A 23,250-nucleotide genomic window follows, 5' to 3' on the forward strand; every position below is an offset into this window, starting at 1 on the left:
GTGCCTGTCCATCCCATCAGCTTGTCAATGTCCTCTTGAAGATTTTCACTATCTTCCTCAACGCTTCCAAGTTTTGTGTCATCCACACATTTTGAAATTGTGCCCTCTACACCCATGTTTATCTTGATCATTAATAGTTATCAAGAAAAGCAAAGGATACTGACCTCCAGTGCAAAAAACAATAGTTCACTATGACTCTGTTTTTTGTCACTCAGCCAGCTTTATATCTATGCTGCTACTATCCCTTTCATTCCATGAGATCTAACCTGTTGACAAGCCTGTTATGTGGCACCTTATCAAATGCCTTTTGAAATTCCATGTACACCACATCAAGCACATTATCCTCATCAACCCTCTGTTATCTCATCAGAAACTCAAGCAAGTTAATTAAACATCATTTGCCCTTAAAAAATCCATGCTGGCTTTCCTTAATTAATCCACATTTGTCCAAATGACTGTTAATTTATTCCTGAATTATTGTTTGTAACAGCCACCCCACAGCCAAGGTTAAGCTCACTGGCTATAGTTGCTGGGCTTATCCTTATACCATATTTTGAAGAAGTGTGTAACATTTGCAATTCTCTAGTCCTTGTAGCATCACCCTTGTATCTAAGGAGGATTGGCTAGCACCGCAATGGTTTCCATCCTTGCTTCCTCCAGCATCTTTGGATGCATATCATCCAGTCTCGGTGACATATCAACTTCAAGTGCGACATCTTTCTTGGTAAGGACAGATGCAAAGTACTCAATTAGTGCCTCAGCCATGTCTTCTACCTCTTTGTGTAGATCCCCTTTTTGGTCCCAAATAGGCCCCACTCCTCCTTTTACCATCTTTTTTATTATTTATGTGCCTATAGAAGACTTTTGGATTCCTTTCTATATTAGCTGCCTGTTTCTTCTCATACTTCCTCTTTGCTTCTCTCTTTCACTTCCCCTCTGATTTTTCTACATTCAGCCTAATTTTCAATGGAATTATCCATCTGACATCTGTCATATGCACCATTTTTCTGCTTTAGCTTACTCTCTATCATTATTGTCATCCAGGGAGTTCTGGATTTGTTTGACCTACCATTTTTCCCTTGTGGCAATGTAACTCAAATGTACCCGAACTATCTCCTCTTTGAAGGTAGCCCATTGTTCCGTTACACTCTTGCCTTCCAATTGTTGATTCCAATTTACCTGGACTAGATCTGTTTTCAATCCATTAAAGTTGGGCCTTCCCCAATTAATTAGTTTTACTCTTGATTGTTCCGTGTCCTTTTCTAAAGCTAACTTAAACATTATGATACCACATCACTGTCCCCTAAATTTTCTCCTACTGACTTGATCCACTTGGCCCACCTCATTCCCTAGAACCAGAATGAGCAATGGCCAAAAACATATTGACCTAGAAAATTATCCTGAGCACACTTCATAAAACCTTACCCTTCCCTACTTTTTACATTACTACTATCCCAGTCTATATTAGGTTCATTAAAATTCCATTATAACCACTCTATGGTTCTTACACCTCTCTGTAATTTCCCTGAAAATTTGATCCTTTATATCTTTCCCACTAGTCTGGCCTATGGGTTATACCAAGCAATGTAATGGTACCTCTAAAGTATCTTAGCTCTAATAAAATAGGTTCTGTCCTTGACCCCTCTCAGACAAACTTTCTTTCCACCATTGTAATGTTCTCCTTAATCAGTAGTGCTACTCCACCTCCTTTCATTCCTTCCCTATCCTTCCCGAACACCTTGGGCAGAAATTTTCACTCAGCAGGAGGTTACATGCCTGACCCACTTCAGCGTGAAATGACGCGCGTTGACGTCGGCTGAATGTGCACATTGAAGTCAGTAGCATGCCCGCCAACAATTAAAAGGCCTGTTAAGGCCATTAAATAATCAATTAAGGCAAACTTTTTGCTGCCCATCCAGAATAACGATTGGCGGGCAGGTGAAAAGGCCAAGCAGCCTTTACATTTTTTGGAACTTCACCCATTGGCAGGATGACGTTTCCAAAAGCAAATAAAAATAAAATTAAAATTTTGCAATTGAATTAATAACATGCCCCTGCTCATGTGGCATAGTCACATGAGAGGACATGTTTTCTTATATTCTTATTTTCTTTATTATTTTTTGTTATATCTCTTTATCTCCCTAAGGCAGCTTCATGCCTCAGGGAGATTATGCAGCGCTCATTCGTGCGCATGCATGAAGTTTGCGCTCGGCCCACTCAAACTTCTCCCCCACCCCTGCACAGGCAGAGCTTAGTACTGCCACTCGCATTTCACACTGGGTAGGCCTTAATTGGCCCACCACATGAAAGCGTGGTGCGGTGCTGATCGCTGCAGTGGGCTTCCCAACTGCCTTGCCTGCCTCCACCAAGCCCACCCACCAAAGGCAAAATTCTGCCCCTTGTATCTAGGAACATTTAGTATCCAGTTCTTTCCTTTTTGAGTCAGGTCTCTTATAACTACAACATTATGCTCCCACATGGCTTTCTGCGGCTACCGCTCATCAACCATATTTACCACACAGCATATTCACATATAGGCATATTAAACCTAATTTTGACATTATAACATTCCCTTTTAGGGTGAGATTTTCCAGCAGGATCTTCTGGTCCCACTGAAGTCAATGGACTTTTGGCTGGCCCGCCGCATCCACCTCAGAGGACCCCCCTGTGCCAGTGCCACAAAATCCCGACCTTACTCTAACCCAGCCTAATACCATACTATTTCCTAGTCTCGTGTTATATGTCTCTCCCAATTCTCTATGTATCTTTTTTGCCTTGCTAATATTACCTCCTGGTTCCCCCACCATTGCCAAGTTGGGTTAAACCCTCCCCAATAACACCAGATAATCACCTCACTAGGATATTGGTATCAGCCCAGTTCAGGTGCAACCTGTCCACCTTATACAGGTCCCATCTCCTGCAGAACTGGTCCCAATGTCACAGGAATCTAATGCCCTCCCTTGCACCATCTCTCCAGCCATGCATTCACATGCTCTGACCTCCTATTTCCATACGCACTAAGTATGCTACTGGTAGTAATCCAGAGATTACCAGCTTTGAGATTCTGCTTGCTAATTTCTTTCTTAACTACCTAACCTCTGCCTGCAGGACCTCATCCCTCTTTCTACCTATGTCATTGGTACTTATATGGTCCACAACCACTGGCTGTTTATCCTCACCCACTCAGAGTGCTGTGCAGCTGCTCAGAGACATCCTTGACCCTGGTACCAGGGAGGCAACATACCATATTAGATTCAAGTCTACAACAGTAGAAATGCCTGTTTGTTCACGTAATAATCCAACCCCAATCATTACTGATTTTCCAGTCTTCTTCCTGCACCACCCCCCACCCTGGACTTGGCTGGGACTGCACTCCCCAGAGAAACCATCACTGTCATCAGCATTCAGAACAGGCTACTGGTTGGAGAGTGAGGTGCATTCAGGGGACTCCTGCACTACCTGCCTAGTCCTTGATTGCCTGACAGTTGCCCATTCCCTCTTTCCCTTAAGCTCTTAAATTTACACTCTTAAACTGCAGAGTGACCACACGTATAATCATGCTATCTATGATATCCTTAACCTCACAGATACACTGCAGTGACACTGCAGAAACCTGGAGCTCAAGCTACTAAAGTTGGTAGCACTTCTGGCACAAGTGATTGTCCAGGACATGAGAACAATCCTGGAGTTCCCACATAGAACAGAATGCACACTCCATGGGCCTGACTTGCCCTGCCATGCCTTTATTTATTAGACTAATAAATTTACCATTTACATGAATGAACCAGCTACTCACCAATCAGATGTTTCTCTTTTGCTGAGGTCGGTTTTTTATAGGGAGGTTAACGGAAATGTTTTTACTTAACTCTTAATATCTGAAAAACCTTAGATTTTAATTTGCTGGAAGAAATTGAGGAGCAGCACAGCAAGGAGGGACTGCAGTCACTATAGGCAGGGTAGGGAGGAAAACTGCAACAGCAGGTTCTCATCAGCACAACCTTCATTCCATAGCCAAGGAGCCCATCATTCTCCACAACACAACTTGGGTTCATGACATCATGACTCACAACAAGAAACATTGTCTACAACATGAAGAGTTCCCCAAAACAATTCAAATTTCACACATCAGCAATATTACTATTTAGCTATATTCTATTCTTTTGCCCCTATATTTGTTAATGTAGCCTTACCATTCCTAGTGCTGTTGGCTACCTTGCTGAAAGAAATGAACTCAAACTTATCATAGAAGTCCAACACTTTTAAATAATGGCCAGGATATTGAGTTTGGTGAGCGGGGGGGTGGGGCCCGCTCGCCGACACATGAAATGATGAGAGATGACCTCGAGCAGAACTCCCGACGTCACCTGGCATCATTTCAATTTTCAGGCTGGCGGGGGCACAGCCGAATCAGTTGTGCGCCCACTGACCTGTCAACGGCCTATTGAGGCCATTTAAGAAGTAATTCAAGTAGTTATTGGACCTGCCCGTCCAACCTTAAGGACCCTGGCGGGCTTCAGGAAAAGCATGAAATCTCATCCACAGGCTGGATGAGGTTTCATGAAGGTTTTTAAAAATGTAATTAAAGTTTGATTAAAAGTGATGGACATGTCCCAACTCATGCGACAGTGTCACATGAGGGGACATGTCAGGGAAATTTTATGTTTGTGCATTGACCATTTTTGAATTCGCGCCGATCTCCCTGAGACAGCACTTAGCCTCAGGGAGATGAGTGTGCTCTTTTGTGTGCATGCACGAAAGAGTGCACTCTCAGCTGAGGGAATCCACCCCCCCCTCCACCCGCACAGGGAGCGCATAGCGTTTCCTGGTAGACGTCACACTGGGCAGGCCTTAATTGGCCTGGCCACGTAATATGGCAGCATGCCCCTCATCAGGGACACCGACCAGAGGTAAGCCTGCCTGCACCTGCTCCTGTACATTACCCCCCCCGCCCCTCCCCCCGCCGGGAAAAATTCTTCCCAATGTTTTCATAATGGAGGATGGTGCAGCCCCTGGGTGCCTCAGGATGTAAAATAGTAAGAATTACCTAGTGAGCCACCTGAAAAATCATTCTTGGTGGAGGAATAAGTATACTGACTGGTTTCTTGGGAATCATAGAAATTATAGCACAGTCTGTGCTATTGTTAGATCTTTAAGCAGAGATATCTGCTCCCCCCTGGTGTCTCTATTCTTGTTTTGCCATTTCCCATATTAAAAGTCTATGATAGCTGCCTTTTGCCATTTTGAAGGGGGAAAGCTTTCTGGCCTTATCTACAAGTAAATGCAATCTTTTGCGTCAGAAAGGATCAATACAGTAAGAGGGCAGACTGTATTAACAATTTGTGTAAAGTTGGCAGAAAGGTCTAAAACCAGAAGATATAGATTTAAGGTGAGTGGCAAAAGAACCAAAGGCAACATGAGGAAAAACATTTTTTATGCAGCAAGTGGTTATGATCTGGAATACACTGCCTGAAAGGATGGTGAAGCTAGATTTGATTGTGGCTATCAAAAGAGAATTAGATAAGTGCTTGAAGGGCTTTGCCAATGATGCTCACATCCCAAGAATAATTTTTTTAAAATTGCATGGCTTTGGGTAAAGGGTGAGGGAAGTGAGACTATCTGGATCATTCTTTCAGCCAGCCAGCAAGAACTTAACAGTTAAGTTAACTCCTTTTGTGCTGTAAATATTGTCATGGATAGAATTTGCGTTTTATTATTGTCCATGATCAAAGTGTTTTAATGTGTGAGGTTAGTGTGTATTTCTTTCCCTCAAAGTGAAATGTACCAGTTTAAATAATTTCCAGCTGTAAGCTTTTGTGATTTTTTTTTTTATAAATTATTTATCGTCACACACTTGCCCTGGAGGTTTTAATGGGACATCTCACATACACTATCACACACACAAAGATGAGATACAGATGAAGAAGAAACAATACAATTACAAGTTGTTATGATTTCAGTCTCTTTCGTAGCAGGCTGGTAGTTTCTCATTTGACTTGAAATTTTAGTTGGAATGAATGTCTTGAAAAGCACAGGAATCTTAGGAAGCTGTGATGCTTCTGGTAGTTGAACTTTCAGAAGGCTGGTCCTCAGGTGAACTTGAAGTCAGAACAGGCTTGGGGGAGATTCCTTTTTCCTCTTTCAGGGGTTAGCTATTGATTTAGCTATGAATTTGAACCCGTGTCCCCAGAGCACTAGCCTAAGCCTTTGGGTTACTAGCCCAGTGACATTATCACAATGCCGCCACCTCCCAAATTACTAAATTTTTTTAATCAATTTTTTAAAAGGTTTCTTCAGGATATTCTAACTTCTACCTTTATCCCTTGTTCTTGTTCCAACCTTTATTTTGTTTCATGTAAAATATTTTCAGAAAGTGATTTGATTTTAGCGCTTTTCATTTCCTAGTTAGCTGTCTGTAACAATACTACAAGAATGTTAAGTTTTCACCACAGAGATCGCTGGATCTCACAGCAAAGATTTCTTACCTCTTGTTTCGCTACTGACCAAAAAATCAGGGCCAATATAATCATAAGGCTGGATTTTACGAGGGGGGGCAGGAGGGGGGTGGTGTATAGCTCATCCCTGCCACCCCTCCCCTGGAAGGAAAGTCAGTTCCAAACCGACCGACTTTATAAAGGCCACTCCACAGTGATAACATGCTCTTGGCTACTGAACCAAGCTGAGGACCAGACAGTGGGAAGAAGTCCTGCCCTCGAGAGCTGCCAGCCAATTTGTAGTGGGTGCTGCTGGGACTGCAAGAAGAGGACATTCCCACCTGAGGGAGGCAAGTTTGGAATTTTGGATGGGGACGGATTGGGGAGCCCAGGGAAGGTTTTCAAGGCCAGGCAGGGAGGAACAAAGTGGGGTGGGGTAAACATCTTGTGGGTGAGGGGGTGGTGGGGTTGTTCCCTGTTACACACAGGGCACCCCCCAATGATGTGGCCCCCCTACCCCCTTCCTTCACACCTTTTCAACAAAATTGTTTAAAAATCGGCCTTCCCACTCTTGGACTGGCTGCCACTGCCCAGCATTTTATGGCAATTGAGGTGGATTGAGGGCTTTAAGTGGGCAATAATTGCCCACTTAAGACCCTCAATATGCCTAAGGATCGGTGGGCTATTGAGCGCCTTTTCCACTCCTCCCCCCTCACTATTATGGAGACTCAGTAGGGTAGGCTGGAAGGCAGTGGACTAGCTATCTGACATACCTTTTACGGACCCCCTCCAAAAACATGCCCGGTGAGTGGCCGTAAAATCCAGCCCACAGTCTTAGCAAGAATGGGGTTATTTGGCATTGTTCCAGGATCCTGACACACTTCACAGCTACTGAATTACTTTTGAAGTATAATAGCTGGTGCTAGGTAGGCAAATGTGGCAACCAATTTTGTTTCTGAAGTCACTGAAACCGCAAGATAAATGACCAGTGTGCTGGTTAAGGGATGAATGTTTTGTCATGAAGTATGTAATATTTACAATGTCGCCACAAGTAAGACTTACAAAACTTTCTCCCTAGTTTAAATGTAATATTGAAAACTAGTTATACATTCAACATAATTCAACTCAATAGCTTTCACTTGTTATCCAATTGGCTTTAACAACACAATAAAAATCCCAACTGAAATTGATTCAGATTAATTTACGTTCTCTCGTTACTAATTCATCGAAAGCTTAGTACAGAATGATAAATCGCTTCAAAGCCATTTGATCTTACATTGAACGAATACAAAACACAGGATGTTAATTTAAACAAAAGGAACCCTTATGTCTGTTAGGCAACAACCTAGCAAAATTAAGTGCTGAGAAATTACTTTTAGCAAACTGATTGTTTCATGTATTTATATGGTATATGCCATATAATTCCATTTGGTACTTTAATAGAGTCTTTAACATATTTATTTTAAATGGATTAATGCCTCCTTATAAACAAACAGAGAAATGTCATGAAAATATGTTAAGCGATCATATGCCAATTTAAGTTTCTAGGCTCAAAAGTCTCTGGCATTTTGAGTTACACTCCTCAGAGCATGATGCTTTGCCATATGTGCTTTAAAGTGGGAGAGAACAACAGTTACATCTGCTATGAATAGGTTAACAACATATTCTGAGGATTTTGTTACAGTGCAGGGTACAAAGGTACCAAGCCTGTTTCAGTTTTGCATCTATTCATAGTGCTCTTTGTTCTCTGGCTTGGCGCATCTACGTATGTGTGAGTTTCAACAGCAGTTCCAGATACACTTAGACTGCATTGCAAATCACAAAACACAGGGAACGATTTTTGTTGCACGCATCAGGTGACACATATTCTTGAAACATTCAACGTCTCTAATGGCAACTACTGTGCACTATCAAGTCAGAAGTGAACTTGCTAAATGGAAGTGTTGCATGCTATCAGCCTTTTTGATAATTTTTAAACTAGCCTCAAAAGTACCCACATCTGCACCACAGTCCCAACAAAATGCTGCACATTCTTAATGTACCAACCTCTTAGAGAGGGAACTCAAAAAAACTGTATCTATCTGGAAGGCTCTTGACATGTAAAAGAGAAAGAAATAACTTGCATTTATATACTGCCTTTCACAAACTCAGAACATCCCAAAGCACTTTACAGCCAATTAAGTATTTTTGAAAGGAGGCATGGTTGCCAATTTGCTCACAGCACAATCCCACAAACTGCAAAATAATAAAAATCAGGTTACCCTGTTTTTAGGTGTTGGCTGAGGTATAAATATTGGCCAGGACACCAGGATGATCCTCTGCTCCTCTTTGCACAGAGGCTTGGGATCTTTTTCATTCGACTGAGAAGGTGGACAGGACCTGTGTAATGTCTCATCCAAAAAACATTGGGTAGATTCACATCTTCACTACTTAGATTATAACCTGGGAGCAGATCACCTGTCCTTTATACAACCCGACCTATTTGCATGCTTTTGATTTGTTCCATTAGATTACTGTTCATCTAGTGAGGAAAAACATTAACCATATTGTCTTCATTCCTTTTTCCTAAAACTAATCTGTTAGGATAGTTTATTTAAATAATTACCTGGTGATCAGAGCTAAGAGAATACTGTTTATGAAGGCATGGACTCAAATTCAAAAGAGAGGAAATACACAGATTTAACTACTTTACACAAAATAGTGAGATGTTGGGGAGGACTTTTTGTCAGCAGCCTGGACAGGTATTTAACAGATAAAGTTATCAAAAGTTATAGATTATCGGACAGTGTGTGGTATTATTTGAAGTTTGCGATCAGCCCATTCAAGTGAAATGGTTTCTTACTCTGCTGTACATTTTCCTATCTTCTGCTTGATGTAGCTTTGTACACTCACATTGCCTTAATATTTAACATGAAAACTCCAAACTATTCTGCAAATATATCGATGGTAGAGTGTCCTTCAAATCACAATTTCAAACTGTTGGTGAATTTTCCATGAAAGCACCGTGTCATGTAATGAGAAATATCAATTACTGACTTCTCCTCGAAACAGTGATGAGGTGACATTATCACTGCCTCATTACATTATGATAGAAGGTTGTGTAGTGTACAATATAAAGCTATTTTCACTTGTTGCTGTTTTATTTTTCCATATTTCAGTCAATGATACCTTTAAATTATTGAGAAGATATAAAAAAGTGCTAACATATTGCAACAATGCCTAATATCCAAGTTCAAACCACAGTTTCACAGTTTACCTTAGGGAATTAGTCTGTTAGTTTTGTCTGGACCATCTGGAGAGTATTCAAATGCACATTTCTATTTGTACCATTCCATTGGACCTTTTGGAGTATTATTGACAATATTTGTGGAGGTGTTCTCTAGTTGACTGGGAATATTGGCATAGACCTGGTGGAAGCCAAAATGAGATTGTACTTTTAAAATTAAGTGGTTAGGTAACTATGTCGTTATGCTATTAGACAGAGTTCCAGAACCCCGGATGAATAGACCAGAATTTTCGCTCCCGAGCTGGGGCCACAGAGTCAGGAAATTCCCCGACTCCATGAACCTGACTTAAGAGAAACTGCAGAATCGCCACGACTCCATGAATGTTTGGACCACAATCTAGAGATGCGGAGCTGGATTTACGTCTCAAGGTGGGCAGCGGAAGTTGAGAAGTTCCCTGGATCAGTGTGCCTGCCTCGGGAGAAAGCGCCTTCAAAGGCTAGATTTTCTTTCTGGGGAGATGGTTACTAACTGGAGTTGGGCCTGCCACCCCCAGGAAAGAGTTCAGAGCCAGCTACAGGGCTGCTGGATGTCATGGTGTGCTATTTAAAAAGCCTGCCTAGGTGCTCTGGGACTTCATCCCAGTTACAATAAATTCAATAAAGCAAAAAACAACCATCTAACCCTTACCTCTCCTGCCCCCTCACCCCTACATGCTCCCCATGGCCTTTCCTACCCTCCATGCAACCTATGCCCCTCCACCCATCCCCTATGGCCCCTCAAATCCACCATGCCATCCTATGGCATTTCCATGCCCATTCATCAAGTATACAATTTGTATAGAACCATTAACCCTATAGTAACAATAGCATGTGTGATAAAGCTTTAAAAAACAGGTATTCAGCCCTATAAAAGTGTCAGTCATCCAGACCTTTAAACCCTTTAAAGCATCAATAGTGAAACTATAAGCACATGAAATCTCTTGGCTGAGAGCCCAGCCATCCATTACTCTGTTGAAACAGCTGCATCCCAGGCAAAACATTGCTCTTTCTCTCTGATCTATTCTGTCAACTGCATAATGTTTAATTGCACAAGATAAAGAAATTTCAAGTGTTTGAAGTTTCTGCCATTGATACTTCAAATGGTTCAGATGATTGACACTTTTATAGTGCTGTAATAAAAGCAATTCTTATGAACGAATGTCTTTTTAAAAAGTTTTTCAAATGTGCTATTGTTACTATAGGGTTCAATGGTTCTGTATAGAGTGTATACTAAGTGAATGGGCATGGAAGTGCCATAGGTTGGCATGAACAGTATGAGGGACCATGGGTGGCATAGAGGGTGAAGGGCATGGGAAGTGGGTTGATGGGCATTGGTTGGCAAGGAATGTATGAGAGGTCATGGGGAATGGGTGGGTGGGGCATAGGTTGGCATGGGTAAGATCTTTTGAATCTACCTTTCCAAAGGTTCCCTCATCCAGACTATGGTTCACAACACCTCGAAGGAGCCATAAACCATGGGTCCTTGAAAACCTGGCCCAACTCTACAAAAGCTATGGAGGCTAGGAGATGTCTAACCCCACATTAGAGGTTCTACCCTAGGTCTAGGTCGAGAGTGATTGGTGGGGGAACTCAACCTGCACTCTTACTCCATGCTGGTGAAAACTAGGACACCGGAAATAGGGCCTGGGAATCCTGGAATCGAGTCCCAGCTGCCTTTTTAAAGGTCTATTGCGTCTCCCCAACTCGTATAAATCCAGCACATGAGTTTAAATCCCACCATAGCAGCTAGGGAATTTAAATTCCACTAAATGACTAAATAAGAAAAAAACTAGTATCAATAAACGTGACCATAAAACTATTGGATTGTTGTAAAAACTCATCTGGTTCACTCAATTCCTTTAGAGAAGGAAATCTGCCTCAAAATGTGATTGTCTCTTAACTGCCCTCTGAAATGGCCTAGCAAGCCATTTAGATCTCAGCACCACCTTCTGAAGAGAAATTAGGGAAGGGAAATGAATACTGGCCTTGTAAAAGACACCCACATTCTTTTTATTCTTTTGTGGGAGGTGGGCATCATTGGCAAGGTCAGCATTTGATGCCCATCCCGAATTGCCCTTGAACTGAGTGGCTTGCTAGGCCATTTCAGATGGCAGTTAAGTCAACCACATTGCTGTAGACCTGGAGTCACATGTAGGTCAAACCAGGTAAGGGCAGCAGATTTCACTCCCTGGCGGACATTAGTGAACCAAGTAGGTTTTACAACAATCAATGATATGGCCCCATTACTGAGGCTAACTTTATATTCCAGATTTGAATGGGTTTGAACCCATGTCCGCAGAGCATTAGGTTGAGCCTCTGGATTACTAGTGCAGTGATGTTACCACTATCTCCTCATCTCCCCTAAAAAATACAGAAAAACAACCACTTTTTCTAGCAATGTTATCATTGCTGATAATATTGCAACACCATAATACTCAAGTATAAACATGTCTAAAGGAGGATGGCCATACATTTTCTCTTCCTGAGGCGAAATGCTTGTGTTTCTTATGGCAGCTCATTGAAATCAGGGATGGACAGTGCAGAAGTCACAAATGCAAATCCATGCCCACTTCAAAGGCCTTCCCTGGTAACTTGTATAGAGCTTTTGCACTATGGATTAAAAAGGTGGTCTTGCATTAAGGTTGCAATAGCAAGGCATTGCATAACTGAACTCAGAAAAACTAATATCAATAGGAAAATACTATCACACTATCGTAGAACTTTACAGCACAGAAGGTGGTCATTCAGCCTATTGTGCCATTAGCCAGCTCTCTGAAAGAGCTATTCAATTCATCTCACTCGCTTGCTTTTTCACATAACGTTCCAATCATTTTCTTTTCAAATGCATATCCATTTCCCTTTTGCAAGTTACTTTTGAATTTGTTCCCACTACCCTTTCGGGCAATGCTTTCCATATCATAACTATGCGCTACATAAAGAAAGACTCTGCTCAACCCCCTCCCCCTCACCGCCATTTGCCTATTATTATAAACCTGTGTCATCTGAGCACCACCCCACTCACCAGTGGAAACAGTTTTTTTTCTTATTTACTCTTATCAAATCCCTCAGAATTATGAACACCCCTATCAAATCTCCCACTAACCTCTGCTCTAAGGAGAACAATCTCTGCCTCTTTAGTCACAGCACCTAAATCAAGTCTCCTATGTCTGTTTTCATTCAGGTAAATCTCCTCTGCACCTTCGCCAAGGCTTTGCTTGTCAAAGTACAGTTTACTGAAACCTGAAGACTTGTATTAAATCAGTGTATTTTAATGTTACATAAGCTGTTGGAATCACCTTGCTTTTGGTTTTAATTAACCGTGTGTCTAGCCCTAACTAATTTATAATTTTATAGTTTATTCCTTGAAGGCGCTTTTATTGCTTTTAGATCTAGAAGTTTTCTGTCATACCAAACAAAGAGCCTTTTTGGAGTATCTTCTGGGAAATCTAACAGCCCATTAACTTCACACTTTTCTCTGTGCTGATTTCTTGGGAGGGGGAGATTGCTTTCCTTGCTCACATTTAAATAATTAATGCTGACTTTTGATTAATAAACTATCTTGTGGATTAATTGCAAGCTTGGAAATATATTTCTTCACAGAGCAGTTCACAGAAAGCTGACGTTTTTGTTACACAAATGAATTTTAATGATACATTTACTGTTAAAAGCCTCAGAGACATAGGCCTTAATTTTTCCCATGTCGGGTGGGCTCAGCGGGAGTGGGCGGGGGCGGTGGGGGAGCCGACCACCACCCACGATTGGCTCCGCATCGCCATTTTACCTGGGTGGGCCAATTAAGGCCCGCCCAGCATAATACGTGAGCAGTAGCGCCCAGTGCTACCTGTGTGGGCGGGGGGAAGAGGGAGAGTCGGGTCCAGTGCTCTTTCGCGTATGCGCATAAAAGAACACTTCAATCTCCCTAAGGCACGGAGCTGCCTCTGGGAGATTGAAGTGGTTTTTAAAAAATTTTTTTACAAACATTAAAAATTTAATGAGACATGTTGCTCTCATGTGACTGTGTCAGCTGAGATGGGACATGTTTTTATTTTTCATATAAACTTTTTATTTAAGTAATAAAAGCTTTAGGAAACCTCATTCCGCTTGTGGATGAGGTTTCCTAAAAAACGTGAAGGCCGCTTGGCCTTTTTGCCTGTCCGCCAACTTTAAGGTTGGATGGGCAGCATAAACATGACATTACTTACTTCGTTAATGGTCTTAATAGGCCTATCAATTATTGGCGGGTGCACAGCCGACTCTGGCATGCGCCCGCCAAACAAAACATCGTAAGACAGCGTCATTGTGCATTATTTTATGCACTGGCATGTCGGGCCCACCCCCATACACCAACCAAAAAAATCCTGGCCATAATGTGTTGGTATTTGAATTTTCAAAATGTGTATTCAGTGTGAAACCCAACAGCCTCAAAAAACTGTCAAATTAATGATGATTGTGTGTCAAACAATAATGCATGGACTTGTGCACTTCTTCCTAAATGCACAGAAGTTTGGATCAATATTCTAAAACTATCATTGTTGTAGTTTATCATGTTCAGTTAAATAATCACATAACCATTACTACAGTTTAATCACCCTTCAAGGTTCATCCTATTTACCTGTTATAATGCTGTTTATAAGCCCCTCAAAACAGTGTCGAGGGTAAATCCTGCATACTTATCAAATGTTTTTGTTTGACAAATGAGCGTGCCTTCCCCTCATTTTGATATATTTTTAAACTTCGCTTTGGCATTAGTCAAGATAAGAGATCTTGGTTCTTGGGAATGGAAAATAGCAGCATCATCAAAAGTGTTTACAAAAGTGGATACTTAGAGAAAACCAAGAAGCAGAGTAAAAATCCTTGTGCTCTGTTTAGTAATGTACCGGTGTGTCCACATTTTTATGTTTGTGGAGCACTTGGGGCCTTGATGGCTACATAGGAGGTTGAATTCAGGGATGCTGTGTTTGCAGTGTGCAATCTCAAAAGATGTTACAATGGGGTCATTCAGGGTATAGTTTTATAGTCCTAACTCTGACCCACGCACATATGCTCACATCTGGTGAGACTACATGTTAACGGTGCAGCCTTACTAATTTTGCCCTGTAAACCATTTTCTCAATAATTTCAGTAAATGTCAAATTGTTGATGCTCACAAATGTTGGTGTTCTGGTTTAAAATTCACTCATTAACGCATCAAGATTGCCAAAAATTGTCCTATGCAAAGCTTCACCCGTTAAAGCAGCAAATAAGAACTATAAATGTCAATAGGATTGAGTTTCCCTAGCCTTAAGACTAGACTGCTGAAGCTGAGAGACTGCATGCAGCTCTGTGGCTATAGGTTGGACACTGTTTTTCCACCAGGGTGCAGCCTGGATTGTGATAGCAAAAGGAAACACTTATTCCTGGTCAGAGTTCAAGCCGAATCAAGATCTGAGTGGTGAACAGGGAGATTGTGCTAATTTGCTTCATCTCCCAATTTCATCCCAAACAACTAATGACCTCGTTTAAGTTGTAACAATCAATACATTTTTCAGAATTAAATCCAGTTTCTTATGAAATTGTAATTAGTATCACCAGGCATAAAATGTGCATTCGAGAATGGGCAGCCTGTTTTATACCTCGCCTAATTTTCTCTTCCATTGACTCCATCTGGTGAAAAGTTAAAATATCTCCCATGGTCTGTAAAGAAGACCTATTGTGGTACTTCACTCAAATGGCTGACAGTGCCAACAGGCTACCTTACCAGAGTGAAAGCAGCATTAGAGCCAATTCTGATCCTGATGTCCATGCAAATCGCAGATGAAATTTAATTCACAGCTGCCCAGTTCCTGGCATAAAATCAGTATTAGACCTCAGAATTTTTCATTGCACTAGATTTGTACTATAAGTGCACGGCCACAATACTGCTTCTAGCAATCTTTAGTTTGCAGGACACCCTCTTGAAACAAACATTAGGCTAATCAAGTGTGCCAATTGGGTCAAGGTGTCAGGCTCCACCTTGTTGTACAAGGCATTTAGTGGTATACTCGGGAAGAGGCCATTCCAAAGGAGAGATGTATTTTGTGTGGCGAGGGAGCAAGAGTGTTGCCTGACCAGTGAACTGCAGTGATTTGTCCATTTGACAGCCACAGATTGCTGGTACTTGGAGCCGTTGCTCTTTAAAGTATATGCCTGTTTTGGTCAGAAGTCAGATTTCTCCCCCATGCTTTAATGCAGATTTGCCATTCACTGCTCACAAGCTTATACATTTGCTTTTCCTCTTCCTCTCCCAAGCTGAGAGTGCCAGTGGCAAATTGTCTTTCCGTTGCAGGATGGTGGCTTTGATTGCCTCACCCAGCACAAATCCAGAACGAGGATGTTCTATGCAGTTTCACCGAAAACCAAATGCTAGATTTACGCAGTTAGGGGCCAGAATTAAGTTACCATTGATTCTTGTGGATGAATCATCACACATATGAATATTTTGTTGCATTTTTGACATTTTCATAAAACTTGAAAAAAGATAAGCTGAAACATGAAGGCTGCCCAGTTGTTCTCAATAATTTTATCGTTTTTTTTCTTTTTCCAGAACTACCTGCTGGTTCTCACAGCAAATTCACTTTCAGACCCCTGCCACCACCACCCCCACCGCCACATGGTTGCACTTGTAGAAGCCAGCAAACTCAATCCTTGGACTCCCTGCAGAGAAATGCAATGACTGCACGAAGCCAACCCAGTCCAGCTTCCACAGAGCCTCCTGCCGGTGCCCAGCAAGACTCAACACAGCTACACAACAGCTGGGTACTTAACAGCAACATTCCTTTGGAGACCAGGTACATTTCAACACCATCTATTGTTGAAATGATGGACAATATTATGCTGTAGCCAGGGCATCTAGCAGGGACTCTCGGTGGTCAGACATGCCCTTGTCTGTTTAGATTTCTTAATACTTTGCATGAAAAGCTGCCGAAAGTGCACTCCGATTATGTTGGAGTGAGGGAAATAAGGCACCAGGGACCTGAGTGAACTGCGAAAACAACTGTGTATCTCCTTAACCAATCAGATTGAAATTGTGAAATTAACAAGCAAGAACTGAGAAGGGAGTGTAAATTAGAGTGTGTGAATTCAATGTTAAATCAGGTACAGAGAGAGAAATAAAGGAGAAGACAGCAAAAGCGAAATGCTGTCAATGCTGGAAGCCTGAACTAAAAACAGAAAGTGCTGGAAACACTAAGCAGTTCTGATGAAAGTTCATCAGCCAGAAATATTGGACTGAATTTTCAAATGGCTGCTGAGGCAGCCACGCAGGTGGTCGGCTTTGCACGTTCCCACCACTGACTATCGTACCAGTTTGCCAGCATGCTCCTGTCCCTGGGCCATTTTGAAATATACCAGTTTTGGAGGAAACAGTGACCCACAAGCAAAGAGTGGATAGCCAATCAGGCATCCTTAAGGGCCTACTAGGTCCACTCTGCTGATCCATACTGGAATTCTTCCACCCGGCAGATGGACCACCATGAGCTTGAAAGCCACTAAAGGAGGTAGATGGCGTGGAGCTGGGTGGGGGGAATGGGGGGGGTGGTGGTGGGGGGGAGGCTAGGCCAGCACTCCATGATTAAAGTTAATCCCTGCTCAACCTCAGTAACCATATGATCACAGCTACAGCCACCGACTGGTGGCAAAGCAGTTATGGCCTCTTTATATTTCAAAGTTTCTAAAAAGTCTTCAAAAGACACCTCCATCTTGAAGTGCCTCTCTTTCCCCTACCTACATCAGTAACCCCCACTTCTGACAGTGGGGCTGCCAATCTTCCAGTGCTGATCCTTGAGCCTGGCTGCCGACCTTAATTGGACGGGACTCCGACAGGCAGCCACTTAATTGGCCGCCTGCTCTAAAATCGCTTCCAGAGTCCCAGCATGGCAGTCTCAGGTTCCTGACCTGGAACTAAGTCCAGCGTTGGGATTGGGATCCTGGAATGAAAACGCAGCCCATTAACTCTGTTTCTCTCCCCATAAATACTGCCTGACCTGCTGAGTGTTTCTAGCATTTTCTATTTTGAGATTAAGATTGGGTTAAGAGAGGAAAAAAAGGGATGGAAGGGGCAAGTGTTAAATGTTGCATTTTGCATTTTTTGAAATCTTCAACAATTAAAATATGAAGGAATGAGACACCACACTGGTAATAGTTAATTTTCAGTGTCAGACAGACTAACTGGTAGTAATTAACACTTACCAGGTCATTAAAAGGGTATTTAGATTGAGATGGGCAATTAACTTCCTGTAATGTGTTTAGTTTGTATCAATTGTTCAAATACATTTGCTGCGAAATTGGGCTCCATTGTACGATTGGTGCCATGCTACAGAAGCCCAAAAGTGAAATAATAGGCTGCTGGAAGCTTCCAGTCACCTCCAGTGTGGTCAATTTGGCACACTCTGACCAGTGCAGATGTGCCATACATGCACTGGAAGCCTGCAGAGTGAGTGGATTGTGACATCAATCAGTCTTGAAGGCAGGTCTAATTAATGCCCTGTCCTAATCACTCCAAGCTAAACATGTACAAGGGACCCCTAACTAGTATTAGTTAAAGGAATAATCATCCAACTTCCAGATTAGGTGTATTTGACTTACTTCTGCCATTGTAGAGTTTGTGGAAGTACTATGTTTTGTTCTTGGAGAAGTTTTGCTAAGTTTTTGTATTTTTAAGAAAGTGTTGCTGTATCCAGGCAGGGAGGCCAAAGGATTTTTCTGCCCTTTCAGAAGTAAACCTGCTGCAGTTATGGGGTCAAGAGTTGCAATCCCTTTCAGGCAGAACATGAAATGGAAGTGGAGTTCAGGCACCAGAGAGGGAAAATAGTACATAGAGGAGTCTTTATGGAGCACTTCTGCCTTCATTTCAGCCAGGAGCACTATCTAAGGCTTTAGCAGGAAGGTGTCAACTCCTGTAGCCCAACCTTTAACCTCACAGCAGGGCAAAGATGATGCTGCCAGTGGCCATCAAGGTAACCGTATCCCTCAATTTCTACACCAGTGCATCTCGTCAGACTGGAGAAGGAACATCAGCAACACCTCACCGTTTATCATCCATCACTGTCTGTGAGCAGACACTGAGACTCCGGTTTCCTTCAAATATCATTTCATCATCATAGTTGCTACAATTCCCCACCTTTCAATCCATCTGTTACTGACTGTCTCGGCGTCCTCCTGGCCAGAATCCTGAAATAAAAGGCACCAATGAAAACCCATTATTCAGCAACACATCCAGTGTGACATTAAAAAAAACAGTTATTCACCCTTGTGCAGTCCCTTAGTGGCAGTCTTTTAGATGTCTTTCCCTGGCCCTCAGAGCTACAACAGCAGCTGCAGCATGGCTGATGGAGAGCTGGTGAAATTCAGTGCAGGAGATATATTTAAAGATGTAAAATCAATAGGGTTGTTGTGGTGGGTGATTTTAACTTTCCCTATATTGACTGGGAATCACTTAGTACTAGGGGTTTGGATGGTGCAGAATTTGTAAGGTGCACCCAGGAGGGCTTCCTGAGACAATATGTAGATAGTCCAACTAGGAAAGGGGCAATACTGGACCTGATATTAGGGAATGAACCCAGCCAGATGGTCAAGGTTTCAGTAGGGGAGCATTTCGGGAAAAGTGACCATAATTCAGGGAGTTTCAAGGTACTGGTGGATAAGGATAACAGGAGTCCTCGGTGCTTAATTGGGGGAAGGCTAATTATAACAATATTAGGCAGGAACTGAGGAATCTGGACTGGAGGTGGATGTTTGAAGGCAAATCAACAACTGACATGTGAGGGGCTTTCAAACGTCAGTTGATAAGAATTCAGGACTGGCATGTTCCTGCTAGGATGAAGGATAAGTATGGCAAGTTTCAGGAAACTTGAATAACGAAGGATATTGTGAGATTAGTCAAAAAGAAAAGGGAAGCATTCGTAAGGGCTAGAAGGCTGGGAACAGATGAAGCCCATGGAAAATATAAAGCAAGTAGGAAGAAACTTAAGCAAGGAGTCAGGAGGGCTAAAAGGGGTCATGAAAAGTCATTAGCAATCAGGATTAAGGAAAATCCCAATGCCTTTTATATATATGTAAAAAGCAAGAGGGTAGCCAGGGAAAGGGTGGGCCCACTCAGGGACAGAGGTGGGAATCTGTGCGTGGAGCCAGAAGAAATGGGAGAGATACTAAATGAATACTTCTCTTCAGTATTCACCAAAGAGAAAGACTTAGCAGTCGATTTGTCTAGGGAAGAGTGTGTAGATAGCCTGGATCATGTTGAGATCAAAATAGAGGAGGTGTTAGGCGTTTTGAAGAATATTAAGGTGGATAAGTCCCCAGGGCCAGATGGGATCTACCCCAGAGTACTGAGGAAGGCAAGGGAGGAGATTGCTGGGGCCTTGACAGAAATCTTTGTATTCTCACTGGCTACGGGTGAGGTCCCAGAGGACTGGAGAATGGCTAATGTTGTTCCATTGTTTAAGAAAGGTAACAGGGATAATCCAGGAAATTACAGGCCAGTGAGTCTTACGTCGGTGGTAGGGAAGTTATTGGAGAAAATTCTTCGTGACAGGATTTACTACCGTTTGGAAGCAAATGGGCGTATTAGTGAGAGGCATGGTTTTGTGAAGCGGAGGTCGTGGCTCATTAGTTGATTGAGGTATTTGAGGAAGTGACAAACATGATCAACGATAGAAGGGCAGTGGATGTTATCTACATAGATTTCAGTAAGGCCTTTGACAAGGTCCCTCATGGCAGACTGGTATAGAAGGTAAAGTTGCATGGGATCAGAGGTGAGCTGCCAAGATGGAAAAAGAATTGGCTTGGTCATAGAAGACAGAGGGTAGCTGTGGAAGGGTGCTTTTCTGAATGGAGAGCTGTGACTAGTGGTGTTCCGCAGGGATCAGTGCTGGGACCTTTGCTGTTTGTAGTATATGTAAATGATTTGGAGGAAAATGTAACTGAGCTAATTAGTAAGTTTGCAGATGACACTAAGGTTGGAGGAGTTGTTAATAGTGAAGAGGATGTCAAAGGATACAACGGGATATAGATTGGTTGGAGACTTGGGCGGGGAAATGGCAGTTGGAGTTTAATCCAGACAGATGCGAGGTAATGCATTTTGGAAGGTCTGATACAGGTAGGAATTATACAGTAAATGGCAGAACCCTTAAGTGCATCGACGGGCAGAGGGATCTGGGTGTACAGGTCCACAGGTCACTGAAAGTGGCAACACAGGTGGATAAGGTAGTCAGGAAGGCATATGGCATGCTTGCCTTCATCAGCAGGGGTATTGAGTATAAAAGCTAGTAAGTCATGCTGCAGCTGTATAGAACCTTGGTTAGGCCACACTTGGAATATTGCATTCAATTCTGGTCGCCACATTACCAGAAGGATATTGAGAGGTTGGAGAAAGTGCAGAGGAGGTTTACCAGGATGCTGCCTGGTCTGGAGGTTAGCTATGGGGAGAGGTTGGAGAAACTCGAATTTTCTCACTAGAGCAATGGAGATTGAGGGGCGACTTGACAGAAGTTTACAAAATTATGAATGGCATGGACAGAGTAGATAGTCAGAAGATTTTTCCCAGGGTGGAAGGGTCAATTACTAGGGGACATAGAATTAAGGTGAGAGGAGAAAACTTTAGAGGAGATGTGCGGGGCAAGTTTTTTACACAGAGCGTAGTGAGTGTCTGGAATTCGCTGCCAGAGGAGGTGATGGAAGCAGGTAAGATAATTGTGTTTAAGAAGCAACTTGACAAATACATGAATAGGATGGTAATTGAGGGATACGGACCCCGGAAGTGCAAAATGTTTCAGTTTGACGGGTAATATGATCGGTGCAGGCTTGGAGGGCCGAAGGGCCTGTTCCTGTGCTGTACTTTTCTTTGTTCTTTGTTTTTTGAGACTGTAGATGGCCTTGGAGGACCGCCTCGAGCAGTTCTGGGCCTTCAGTGTCCACCTTCAGACTGCACCAATTTGCGTGGATGGCAGCAGTCTGGGTGAAAGTCAACAGCACGGGCATTGAGTCATAGAGTCATTACTGGACTTAAGCAAGGCCATTCAGCCTATTGAGTCCATGCTGGCTCTCTGTAGAGCAATCCAGCTAGTTCCATTTTGCCACTCTATCCCCATAGGCCTGCAAGTTTATTTCCCTCAATTGCTCATCCATTTCTTTTGATATCATTACTTGCTTCTGCTTCCACCAGCCTTGTTGACAGCAAATTCCATTTTGGACCAGAAATATTAAGATTTAAGAAACAAGCAGATCTCCCAAAAGTGAAAAACACTCTCTTCTATCTACAAAGATATTTTAATAAGTTAATTTTTCTCAAAGTGGAGAATATAAGTGAAGGTGACTGACTTGCTCATTGATAATATACTGTTTGGCCTTTGAGCCATGGTTTGAGCAATGGTGCTGTTGTCCATCAGCAGGTTCAGGACTTTCAAGGCACAACTGACCATAGGAGGGGGCAGCATGTTGGAAAAGAGTATGGCATGAATGTCACTTAGCACATATAGCCCAAGCCTGAATGTTGTCCAGGTCTTTGTGCGTGCAGGCATGGACTGCTGCAACATCTGAGGAGATGCAAATAGTACTGAAAATCTGCAAACATCCCCACTTCTGACCTTATGTTAAAGAGATGGTCAAGCAGCTGAAGGTGATTGGGCCTAGGACACTAACCTGAAGAACTCATGTCATGAAGTCTTGGGACTGAGATGATTGGCCTTCAACAACGACAACCACCTGCTTTTGTGTTAGGTCTAACTCCAACCAGTAGCGAGCTTTCCCCCTGAATCCCATTCACTTCAATTTTGTATGGCTCATTGATGCCTCACTTGGTCAAATGCTGCCTTAATTTCAAAGTCAATCACACACACCTCACTTCTGGATTTCAGCTCTTTGTCTAAGTTGGCGCCCAGGCTGTAATGAGGTTTGGAGCTGAGTGGTCCTGTTGGAACCCAAACTGAGCTTCAGGAAGCAGGTTGTTGCTAAGTAAGTGATCTTGATAGCACTGACGACAATTCCTTTCAATGTTTTGCTGATTATTGAGAGTAGGCTGATAGGGCAGTAAATGGTGTCGCCCTGGCATTGGATCTATCCTGCTTTTTGGGGATAGGACATACCTGGGCAATCTTCCACATTGTTGGGTAGTTGCCAGTGTTGTAGCTGTACTGGAACAGCTTAGCTTAGACTGCAGCTAGTTCTGGAGTACACGTCTTGGTACTGCTATGACCTCAGTAGAGACCAATAATGTATTTATTTTTTTTAGAATCTGAAAATCCAGGGCATTTTCTGAAATAATTAAACCACAAGGTTCACTGTTTAAAACAAAATAATTTTACTGCACCAAAATGAAAGAACATGAATACCAATAACTACACTCTATCTTAAAAAATCTCTTATGTTAAAGATATTAAAAGTACAAAGAACACAGTTACATAGGGCAGAATTTTCCATGCCTGTTGGCATCAGGTGTCATGTCAGGCGGGAGTGGACAATATGGCAGAAGGCCAAAAACCGGTTTCATGACATTGTGAAACATGTTTGCAATCGTCTGCCCTGCTCGTCAATGGTGGGCCA

At 42.5% G+C, this 23,250-nt stretch overlaps 1 protein-coding gene across 1 annotated transcript in view; it reads left to right on the forward strand.

The window, feature by feature from the left end:
• Nucleotides 1-23,250, forward strand: part of tenm1 (teneurin transmembrane protein 1) — an 873,954-nt gene that overhangs the window by 478,878 nt on the left and 371,826 nt on the right. Inside the window, exon 3 of the mRNA XM_041195427.1 lies at nucleotides 16,259-16,502. Coding sequence (XP_041051361.1) covers nucleotides 16,259-16,502 — 244 coding nt within the window. The remainder of the gene's footprint in view (nucleotides 1-16,258; nucleotides 16,503-23,250) is intronic.

The sequence above is a fragment of the Carcharodon carcharias genome, chromosome 9, assembly GCF_017639515.1.
Source record: "Carcharodon carcharias isolate sCarCar2 chromosome 9, sCarCar2.pri, whole genome shotgun sequence".
Classification (NCBI taxonomy): domain Eukaryota; kingdom Metazoa; phylum Chordata; class Chondrichthyes; order Lamniformes; family Lamnidae; genus Carcharodon; species Carcharodon carcharias.